Genomic DNA, 11,912 nt, shown 5'->3' on the forward strand with positions numbered 1-11,912 from the left:
TAATTGGTGCATGTTTTTTCCTCACCTTGAACACTAGTTTTCAAGTAGGATGGTTAGAGGTGTTGCAAAAATACTTGTGATGGGTTTGACTATCTTACCCAAGTTTTACATTGTTATGATGTCACATCATTAGGTTCCTCGAGCATCCAGGCTCTATGGGAAACTGTTGAGGTATATATAGTTGTTATTAGCCCAGTCTAGGCCGATCGTCTAAGATTCAACTGCTAGTCTCAAATTCAACTGATTGATTCAACTTGAAACGGAACGGACAAATGCTCAAATTTGAGCCTTTGCCCATGTTTGCCACTTTGACTGCTCCATTATGGGGGTGTGGATGGGCATATCTGCTCATTTGCACACCCTACTGGATTTGCCCTAAGGATAAGCAATGGGATATTTCTCATACAAAAGATAAATGAGAGAACCTTCCTGAATAAGGTAAATAAAAAAAAATAATAACATTTACATGGTGTTTATATGCTTATATTTCTTCAGAAATCAGAAACAAAAATAATTTGCTTTAGGGAAAAAAATGTTTTACTTCTATAACTCATTTTGTTCGTATCAAAACTAAATCGTGACATTTTGAAAAGTAATTCTGAAACCGTATCCAAATAAGTTATCAATGATAAATAACTTTCACATGAGAGATTTAAGAAGAAGAAAAAATGCAAAAGGATTGAACTCAAACGTCTAATCTCCCTTTTGGAAGCAGTCCCTCATGGACCTCATCAACTAGAAGAGTAATTTTTTATTTTGATTTGTTTTTTGAATTTGGTTAAACAGTTATTGGCTAAACGCTCTTATAAAAATAAGTTATGAGATTAGAAACTTGCTGAATAAAAGCATTACATCTGTAAATGTAAGTTCAAAACCATGTATTTCACAGTTTTATTGTGAGGTCACTTAGACCTTGCACACCCGATCCCATTTGTCACTAGAGTTCCAAACAGCACAGCTCCAAACTATTGTCAGCAATTTCTTTTGGCTGGCCTTTTGCACGAGTTGTTACTAGAAGGTCGGAAGCTTACCCCAGTAGAACATGTTGGGATACAGTTAGCTCACTGAGCAGAATAGTCACAGACTCACAATTGAGGGAATCCTATGTTCATGATAATCGTTAAGTTTTTCTCAAGTCCGTGAGCCATATGCAGGCAAGGCTTCATTAAATACAGAGTCATCTTTAGGACACTGTCAGTCAACGTTTATTGTGAGACTATATGTGTTTGGACAGATCCCACTATCGTCAATTCAACAATGTGCTATAAAGTTGTAGGCTACTAGATTACTGTTAATCAAGTAGCGGTAACATAATCATATCTAGTGTAACACAGCTGATTAAAAGTTGATCAAGGATAATCATATTCTACTTAAAGCTACGTAGATCCAATTAGAAGGTCCGTCCGTCCGTCCGTCCGTCTTAATGTCTTATAAATGCAGAAAAGATTACTGACTCCTGACTCCTCCTCCTCCCCTTCTCTCTATCTCTCTCTTCTTCTTTCAATTATTCTCTCTATACTGGCTACCTCGTGCAGCGATCATTGTTAGGTTTTATTAAGCGGTGGTGGTGGTGATTTTCAACCTCATTTACATTCGTCGTACGCTTCCCTATCCCACTATCCCCTTCCCTATTTTATGTACTGTCCTCTTATTATTAATATTCACACCTTAATTTGATGTTGGAGAACATCACTTCACTACTAATAAATTACTACACCTAGCTACATTCCTACTGTTTTGTCAATAATTTACTTTCTCTTCACTCTTATCCCTGTCAATCCAACCCCCCAATGTAGCAGAAACAACAACAATAAACATTTATCTCATTCTCACCATCCTCATCATCAGCTTAATTAGCTTATCTGGAGAAGAAGAGACAAGTACTCAAATCCATAACTCTCCTTTCTTCTTCTTCTTTTTCATACCTAAAACCAAGTTAGACAAACAAAAGAAGATTAGTGATGATGCATCTTGACTCCATGGTATCCTTAACTTTGTCCCTCAACCTCATTCTCATCCTTGTCATTTTCTCTTTGACATCCAAATGTAAGCACCTGGCTCCCTCTCTAGTTAGTTAATAAGTATATGTACATATAACATACTTCATTTACTGATAAAATGCACCATGGGTTGATCTTTTTTGTGTACAGGTACTTCAGGAGCAACATTTACATTCATAAACAACTGTGACTACACAGTTTGGCCAGGGATACTATCAAACTCAGGCAGCCCTAAGCTTGGAACCACAGGTTTTCAACTACCACAGAGCAATTCGGTCTCCTTCCAAGCTCCAGCAGGTTGGTCAGGTCGATTCTGGGGTAGAACCGGTTGCACATTCGATTCATCTGGTAAAGGTAGATGTTCAACAGCTGATTGTGGATCGGGTACAATAGAATGTAATGGAGCTGGAGCAACACCACCAGCAACACTAGCTGAATTCACATTAGGTATAGGCAGTCAAGATTTCTACGACGTTAGTCTCGTTGATGGATATAACTTGGCCATGATTGTTGAAGGTACGGGTCAATCGGGAAGTACATGTGTTACAACTGGGTGTGTTACTGATTTGAATCGGCAATGTCCAACTGAGTTGAAAGTTGGAAATGGTGATGCTTGTAGAAGTGCTTGCGAAGCGTTTCGTACGCCGGAGTATTGTTGTAGTGGAGATTTCAGTACACCTAATACGTGTCGGCCATCTGTTTACTCTAAGATATTTAAATCGGCTTGCCCAAGATCGTATAGTTATGCGTATGATGATGCTACCAGTACGTTCACCTGTACCGGAGCTGATTATACGATTACGTTCTGTCCTTCTTACTCAAATAGGTAAATTTCTGAGGACTTATAGTAAAAAATTTAAGATATTTCTTCGTACATCTCGATAAAAAGTTAGTCGTTTCTGGGTTGGCATGGCAGGGAAAAGAAGCTGCACTTGTGCTTCTTTCTTTGCTTTTTAACTTTTACTTTCTCAGTTGTAGGGTTTTACTTTTTTATTGTGTTCACACTAGATCCTTAGGGTTTTTGATTTTTGCAAACTAGTCCCTGAGTTTTTTGTTATATATTCTTAACAGTCAGAAGGCTTCAAAAGAGACGACACCGGTTACCGCACCACCAGCTACAATAGCAATGACACCACCTGCTACCGGAACAACAGTAGACGGGTCAATTCCCGGATACGCTTACGGGTCGGGTGATGGGTCAACAACAAATTCAGGGTATTCAAACACCAATCCGGGGTATTCAAATACAAATGCAGGGTATGGAACGGGTACAGAATCTGGAACCGGGTCGAGTACTGATTCAGGATCAGGAGGAGGAGCAATGTTGGCTGATGCATCATGGTTAGCAGGTTTAGCTGTTGGAGATTCAACAAGAATCTTTCCTTGGATTACATCATCTGTTGTTGGTGCGACCACCATTTTTGTCCTGTCCTCTTTCTACTTGTAATCTGTCTAAGCAGCAGCAGGGATGGACCAGTTTTGATGTGGATAATATGTTTAAAATGGGCACTGTTAGAGACAGATTGTAAACCACTCAAACCCCCAAAGATTCTCCTCCTGCCTACGTATATTTTTAATGTTTAGCTAGAATTAATGCATGTATACTTTTTTATTTTAATTTGTAAATATGGGTTTAGCATAAATTAGTAGGAGCATATCAGTTTTCTAGTTTGATTAGATTATTTACTACTTTTGAGAGTAAAAGGTGATAAATTTGCTTTTGGACTTGTTTGTTGATTGAGTATGGCTTGATGAGTAGTATCTCCATTCTCCAAATGCCCCCGCTCTTGAGGCCATAATGTCTAAGCAAGAATCCATGTGTGCCAACAACGCAAGATTTGGTTGTTGGGAGATATGATCACTTTACAGTTTACAGTAACTAGTTTGACAAGTGGAAAATGATGACATTGTTTCAACGCATGTCTAAATGAAACAGGTTATTGATTTAATAATAGAGCATGCATGAATGATGCCAATTAGCGGATGTTTCAAGATATGGAAGAAAGATGTAACTGAATGTAGTGTCGTAGGGTAAAGGTGTTGGGCATGGTTTCAATAAGACGCAAAATAAAACAACAGCCAGTAGTATCACTGACATAAAATATCGTAAGAACTAGTACCAAAAGAAATTTAGAAAAGCCAAAGATTACAATGCAAGCTGTCTGCAAAAGCAACCCTACAAAGAAATCATTAGATATGGCTCTATTTATTATTTTTCCTCTTTTTTGTTCTTGTGTGTGAAGTCTGTGGTAAAGGTTTCAGTTTTAGCTCAGTGGTAGATGGCAACTTAGCGTCTCATTGCAGCTTGTTGGGCAACATTGGCGATATCACGCGGCCCTAAGTCAGAACACTTCACTTCTTCTCCACTTGAATAATCAATCACATGACCAATTCCAAGAAAGAAAAATCAAACAAAAAAAACTGAGTTTTGGACGCTGAACAAGCTAGTGTCTTTCTTTTTTCTTTTTTTCTTAATAAGAAAACAGGGAAACCCGGACGTTACAATTAGAATCCGAAACAAACAAGATTTAAATAAATCCCGTAACTCAAATCTCGTAACCAGAATCCCGTATCCAGAATCTCTATAGAACCAGCTAGTGTCAAAAGCAGTGATTTTCTATGTAGAGAATGTGTTATAAATTCAATTAACTTGTAAGTAACTGTATAGTCTACAGATGTAATTTTGCTAACCAAATTTATACATGATTCTTGTCTTTATTATCTTTTCTCCCCAGTGGACTTATTTTACTCAAAAGTGCTGAATGTTGATAGTGTTATTCTTGGAAGGTTTTCTAGTTCTTATATTTGCAATGCACACCAAATGAAATGATCTAAATTAGAACATAGGGATTAAACAAAAGGGGATCACCAAAACATTAACTACAGTATTTCAATTTCCACTAGTGCATATACTAAAAAAAAAAAAAAACTGGTTTGAGAACTTAGTGGCGAGCATCGGCGCGTTGTTGGGTCCACCACCAGTGATAACTTCGGCAAATTAGCCTATCTACGACTACAATTGCTATATCTTTAGCCGCAGAACTAATGGCATGTTTAGTTTTGAGAATCACCAAGAAAAAAATAAGTTTAAAAATGTATTTTGTTCCCACTATTATGCTAATCATTTTCAGTTTTTCCCACGCCTGACTCACTTCACCAATCTTTGGTTGGTGCTTCAACAAATACTACTCACATAATAAGAGATTCGACAGGGAGGTAGTTACGGCTTCAAGAAAGAAGAAAGGTCAAAGGCTAGTTAATATTTAAAATTAGAGGTGATTGGAGTGGATTAAATACCTGCAGAATAATCTCTATTAACTTGGGATTAACTACAAGTTGCTACATAAAAACCCAAAAGGATCCAAAAATAAATCTGGCACTACAAAATTACAGTAACCCTGAGCTCATCCATATTTTTCTGGGTTCAGCAAATGAGCAGAAAGGCAGGACGCACGGTTGGTGGTTGGTTTCTATCCTAACAGAGTTGCAAGTCGTGCCTGCAAAAATAAACAATCTCTTTTGAGAAAGAAAGGATTATTACTACCCAATAGCAAATCTAGAGCTCATCCTTGTATGCAGATTCACTGTCATCTTCTACATCATCTTTTCCTTTGTTGTCTTTGGTTTCTGATTTACTTTCGGTTTCAACCTCAGTCTCTTCTACATCATCTTCTTCTTCAACCGAAGCATCTGGACTAATATTCAAGCTTGATCTCACTGAACTGTAGATGCTGGAAGCAAAATCCTTCGGGTCGCTAAGCATGAACCCGCTCTCCATGAGAGCTGTTTGGTACATAAGACGTGCGGTTTGCTTTACACTTGCGTCCTGTACAACAAAAGCAAAGTCAATCAATATAAAAAGAAAAAAATAAGGAAAATCATTTCAATTTCCTAGCCATATCAAAATATAAATAAATGAAAAACTGCATGGACGTGTAACTCAGCAATCAGTAACAATACTCAAATTAATTTCAACTAGTACCTCGGGATCCTTTGCTACTCTCTCCTGAAGCTCCTTGATGATTGGGTGTCTTGGGTTGATTTCAAGTACTCTCTTGCCACGCATGTATGCCTGCTTGCTAGCATCTGATAAAGTCTGTGATTGCATTATTCTCTCCATGTTTGCACTCCATCCGAACTTTGATGTCACTACAACACATGGACTATCGGCCAAACGGTTACTGAGCTTCACGGAATCCACATTCTCAGTAACGAGGGCATCCTTCCACCACTTGGTCAGATCCTTGAATGAGTCCTTAAGCTCTTTGTCCTTGGAGTCCTTACCAATCTTCAAACCCTCCTTGGACACATTTTGGAATTTATGGTCTTCGTAGTCCATCAAGTACTGCATGAGGTATTCATCCACAGGATCTGTGAAGAAGATAACCTGGAAAATAGATATAAATTAGTGTTTATAAAGATAAAATCCAATCAACAACTTTGGATGCTTGCTAATTACAAGGAAGCGTGAAAAAGGAAATGCACTGCTTAATATATACCTCATAATTTTTCTTTGTAAGCCTCTCAAGGAATGGGGATTTCTCTAACTGTTCCTTGCTGGTTCCTGTAATGTAAAAGATATCCTTCTGCCCTGTTTTCATTCTTTTGATGTATTGATCCAATGATACTAGCTTGCCATCAGACTTTGAACTGTAAAAGAGAAAGGCATGGATCACACTAATAAGCATACCATAGTAAAAGAGTAATCTCGGTTACTTCTTCACTTCCTAAGGAAGGCCCTTGAGAAATACACAAAATAGTATTTCATAAACATGTAACAATTTAGATTGAAAAGAAAATTTTCAGACCTTTCGAATCTAAGAAGCTTAGCAAGGCGACCTCTGTTAGCAGCATCCTCGATAATACCAAGTTTGATAGACTTTCCAAACTCATTCCAGAACTTGGTGTATTGACCCTTCTTCTCGTCGTTGTCGTTAGTCTTCTCGGCATCTGTTCCAACCATGCATATATAAATTAAAGATAAAAAAAAAAAATACATGTATAATATAAACAAGAGTCTGGATGACCGGCATTAGAAGAAAAAAAAAACGTTTGGCCAAAGAAAACATAAGACTCTGGATGACCGGCATTTGCAATGAGTAGACTTGCTTTTAGAGGGTGTATTCAGGCAGGTCATACGAACCAGAGAACTTCAATAGTTCCTATCAACATGGACAGTAAAACCTAGGCTCTGTTATTTCTATCAGTTTGATTAACATACCAGTGTTGTCCTTTTCACTCGACTCGTCAGGATCCTCTTCAGCGATCCGACGGATCATATCAAGAGCTTTACGGATAAGTTTCTTCTTAATTGTCTTTAGACTGTTGTGTTGTTGAAGCATTTCACGTGATACATTAAGTGGTAAAGTGTCTGAATCCACAAGACCCTGCATAAAATACCAAGAAAAGTGATGTCCAGCCTTAAGCCATGTAACAAAGCTTGCAATTCAATCCTTTGCGGCTATGCCTCCTTAAAGGGGGGGGGGGGGGGGGGGGGGGGGGGGGGGGGGTGGAATTAGTTACCATCAAAAAGTTAAGGTACTTGGGCAGAAGATCATCGAATTCATCTGAGATGAAGACACGTCTGACGTATAACTTCAAGTTGGACTTGTTAGCATTGTAGTAACTCTCGTACAGATCATGAGGAGCCTTTGGAGGAACAAAAAGAACAGCCTTGAATTCAACATCACCTTCAGCAGTAAAATGACTCCAAGACATAGGCTTGTCCTCACTAAAATCCTGTTAAGAAAACCATAATTCACATTTGAATTTGAGTCAGCAATTTATAGTGAAAGACCAGTTCAGCTCTAGCAAGTAACTTAAAGAGGTTTGAATAACAATTTACCTTGGCGAGGGAGTGGTAGAATTTTGAGTACTCTTCATCAGTCACCTCCTTAGGGCTGCGTAACCATATGGCCTTAACGTCATTGAGGACTTCCCACTCAGAAGTTGTCTCCTTCACTGTCTTTGTCTTTGGTTTTTTCTCACCATCTTCCTCTACTTCTTCATCCTCTGTGGAACTCTTTTCAGCTGTTTGCAAGAGTAAAACCATGTGAGTGGAGTTCATGTGTTAGCATCGACTAAAAGTTAAACGTGCAAGTACGTACGTGATTCATCTTCGCTGTCATCTTCATCTGCGGGAACTTCAACATCCACTTCCTTGGTTGACCAGATAGAAATGGGGAAGTTGATGAATTCAGAATATTTTTTCACCAAATCCTGTAATGGAATGCACATGCGCAGGAAACTAATTAGATCATGGAAACTAAAAGGTGGAGGAAATGTTCTCGTTGGCATGCTAAGGGGCTGGCAAGAAAATACCCAACAGAATTATACATAAAATTCAAGTGCTCACTTTTAGTTTATCTTCCTCCAAGTACTCCCCAGCCTCCTCTCTAAGATGCAACCTAATCTCAGTTCCTCGTCCTAGTGGTTCATTCCATTCATCCTCAGAAATAGCAAATGCTCCATCAGCCTTAGACTCCCATACGTACCTGAAACCAAAAAGAGAAACTCGTATTACAAGACTGTATTTGAGATAATTTTAACAAGATCATGAAAGATATCTAGCAATGCAATAATCTGAAACACCTACTGTTTGTCATCATTGTGTTTGCTAATGACTTCAACATAATCGGCAACAAGATACACAGAGTAAAACCCAACTCCAAATTGCCCAATTAGATTGAGGTCACCACTTGTCTGCATTTTCTCCACAAAAGCTGTATAGAAACCAATATTACCTATAGTTATTCACCATTCATTTAACAAATGTAAATAAGAAGTCCCATATGTAGAAAAAAATACCAGAAGTTCCAGATTTTGCTATAGTTCCCAAGTTCTTAATAAGATCTTCCTTTGTCATTCCTATACCACGGTCACGGATTGACAGGATTTTCTTTTCCTTGTCTAATTTCAACTGCAAATTAACAAAACCAAAATTACTTTTATTTACGGCAGAAAAAAATGGTTATCAGCTCATACAAGCCATAGAATCTACACTTGTATAAACTTCACTAAAAGAATTACTCACCAGAATCTCGAGCTTTGTATCATCACCTTCTCCAAGAATTTCCTTATCAGTAAGAGCAAGGAACCTAATCTTATCCAATGCCTGAGAATCAAAGCAAAGTTTGACATTAGATACAACTCCACCACAACTTCAGAATCATTTATTAAACCAAAGTCTAAATAGCAAACAATTACTTACATCAGAAGCATTGGAAATTAGCTCCCTCAAGAAGATATCTTTGTTACTGTAAAGAGAGTTGATAATGATATCCATAAGCCGAGAAACCTCAGCCTGGAACTCGAACTTCTCTGCGGATTTTCTAAGAGTTTTCCTTGACATTGATTCTGACTCCCTGTTCAAAAACCACCACATTCAAACACCAATTAAACAATGTCCTAATAATTACCAATTACCCAATAGAAAGAAAACAAACAAAAATTAAACACATACCTCTTAACAACATCCGAATCAGTAGATAATCCATGAGGAACAGCACCAAGCTTATCCTCAATCTTTGGTGGATCAACTAAGTTATCTGATTCACTTTCTTCAGCATTAGCTTGGTTCTTTCGACCTGTTATAATTCAATGGTCATTTCAACTTCAATCAGTTTATACTTTATACAATCTTATTCATTCTTAACATCAATTGAAACAACCTGTTACAACTTACAATAACTAAAACAAAGGATACTTGAGTGACAATCATACGATCCAAGTAACAATAACCTTAAACTAAAATCGGATTAAACAAAATACAATAATCTAGTCCCATCCGACAAAAATACAGATCCAGATCCAAAGTGATACAAGTACGGTAATCTCTAACTTGATTCCATCACTCTATAGGCGGGAAGTAAAATCAAAACGCTACATAAAATTAAACCTAATATTCACCTACAAAATCGAATCTACAGAGACGATATAACGAGATGAAACATCAAAATTAAAAAAATGAAATGCGTAATCAAGAAATCAAAACCCTACTAACCTTGATCTGGAACTATAGAGAGAAGAATTAAGAGTAGAAGAGCGGAAGTAATCGTCCACTTCCTCATCGTGAAGCAACTCTCAATACACAAGGGTTTTTGGTTTGCTCACTCGCGACTGTGTTATATGATCTAATGGATTGATTTCTACAGTTCTTGTTTAATTATATACCAGATCTCTTTAAGGAGATCTAACCAGCACTTGTATTCCACCTAGACTGTCTGTAGTAGCTTGGATTTTGACAGCGTGGATGATCTGACGGATGTGGAGTTATAATGTGCACGTGGCATGTTGTTATTGGTTTTGCTTGCTGTAGTGTGACGTGGAGAAACCAAGTGGTGGTCATTCTGTTCATTGCCATTTTTATACGTTCTCATGATGGAGACGACTACAAGTCTACGGCGACCGAAGTAGATGCTCCCAGTAGGTCCGATTTTTCTAGCCACTCGCATAATACTCTACAAGTTTTTGCATCAAGTTCAAACCATACCTGTGGTAGTCGTAACTCCAAGTCCTATAGGTTAGATTTGGTTGCTAGATTAGCCAAAAAATCGTTACATTCCAACAAAAAAAAAAATGTTGTTTGTTAACATTGCTTATCTCTCTAGATATAGCTCGTATATAAACTAGTAGCGAGATATTTTCGCTGCAGCCAAAATCACCTTTTTGCGGAATGGTTCAGCGCAGACTGATTTGATTTCGACGGTTGAGATGGTTGCGAAGTTCCATTCAGCGCAACCTAATTCTATTTTTCGTTATTCCATTCAGCGCATTTGGATGCTAGATTGGAATGACTACATGACTTAGCTGTCAATCTATCTGCTAGATTAGAACACCATAAGACTTAACCTAACTCTACTGCCCACTGTATAGCATTCTACGGTTCTTGACGTTTGGTTTGTTCTGCATTTTGACATCCAGTGACATATACGCACCTTTCTCTTCCATATCCACCTGCAAAATTGCGGAGAATTAGTCTAATTCTAGTTTGGTAACATGATTTTTTGTAAGATGCATCACAACAAATAGAATAAAATGAGATATGAAGTGGTTTCTTGCTGAGATAGATTTCAGTTCTATTAGGGCCCTGATTGACTGGCCCGTTACTTCTTTTCATCAGTTGAAATGTTAAGATCGAGATCTTGAGAATACATCTGCATCTAGCTTTCAAGATCTTATGAATTGTGTTTTCCATTTTAAAAATCCAATCTTCACTAAACTTAGTGTAATCATTTGCGAACCAACTTATGTCCACTCATGTAGAGTAGTTTCAGCTGATTCAATAATTCTTTTAGCAGTAGTCGCGGACAACTAAATTGTTCTTGAGAAATGACAGTTTCACAAGATGTATTTTATAGTTTCGGTTGCTTGATTACACATCTTGCATAGGTCTTCATCATATTCTACTATTTTTATTGCAGTTGTTTAAAAGCTAACAACTAGACCCAAGTAGAGATGAACTCACTACTAAACTAAGAACATAAACAATAAGACACTAGAGAGAAGTTGCACTTCGTTGAAGAATCTTCAAGTTGAGGTCCTTGAGAGAGTCAAGGTGGGATCTTGGTGAGGCTAAGATGGGACCCTTAGGTTTGGGGCTAAGATTTAATAGTTATAGGCTTGGGAGAGCGCAACCTCATTTGAGTGCTCCTCAAGGGATACATTACGGAGGTTACGATACATTCTATAATATTCCTATACTTGGACTTAGCTTGACGCCTTTACATAAATCCCAATTTGCAAGTAATATAGACTATATAGTTATTGGGGGTGGAAATAGTAATTTTGGGGTGGAAATAGTAATTTTTCTGGGTTCCTCCGGTACATTTCTGGGACGCTTCCGGTGCATTTCTAAGGTGCCTCCGGTACATTATCCTGGGGTGTAAAACACTACTTTTCGAGCTCATTTCG

At 37.9% G+C, this 11,912-nt stretch overlaps 2 protein-coding genes across 2 annotated transcripts; one reads left to right on the forward strand and one right to left on the reverse strand.

Moving 5' to 3' along the window:
- Nucleotides 1-1,328: 1,328 nt before the first annotated feature.
- Nucleotides 1,329-3,727, forward strand: LOC113290613 (thaumatin-like protein 1). Its single transcript, XM_026540201.1, has 3 exons — nt 1,329-2,046; nt 2,151-2,826; nt 3,072-3,727. Exons 1-3 carry the CDS (start codon nt 1,962-1,964, stop codon nt 3,445-3,447), a joined length of 1,137 nt encoding a protein of 378 aa, XP_026395986.1. The 5' UTR covers nt 1,329-1,961; the 3' UTR covers nt 3,448-3,727.
- Nucleotides 3,728-5,276: 1,549 nt separating this feature from the next.
- Nucleotides 5,277-10,156, reverse strand: LOC113290606 (endoplasmin homolog). Its single transcript, XM_026540196.1, has 15 exons — nt 10,003-10,156; nt 9,463-9,586; nt 9,211-9,364; nt 9,034-9,114; nt 8,808-8,919; nt 8,596-8,722; nt 8,356-8,494; nt 8,108-8,219; nt 7,846-8,030; nt 7,524-7,739; nt 7,222-7,387; nt 6,809-6,950; nt 6,500-6,650; nt 5,983-6,387; nt 5,277-5,826 (listed from the first exon to the last, which is right to left on the reverse strand). Exons 1-15 carry the CDS (start codon nt 10,067-10,069, stop codon nt 5,557-5,559), a joined length of 2,451 nt encoding a protein of 816 aa, XP_026395981.1. The 5' UTR covers nt 10,070-10,156; the 3' UTR covers nt 5,277-5,556.
- Nucleotides 10,157-11,912: the final 1,756 nt, after the last annotated feature.

Source organism: Papaver somniferum, chromosome 1 (assembly GCF_003573695.1).
Source record: "Papaver somniferum cultivar HN1 chromosome 1, ASM357369v1, whole genome shotgun sequence".
Classification (NCBI taxonomy): Eukaryota; Viridiplantae; Streptophyta; class Magnoliopsida; order Ranunculales; family Papaveraceae; genus Papaver; species Papaver somniferum.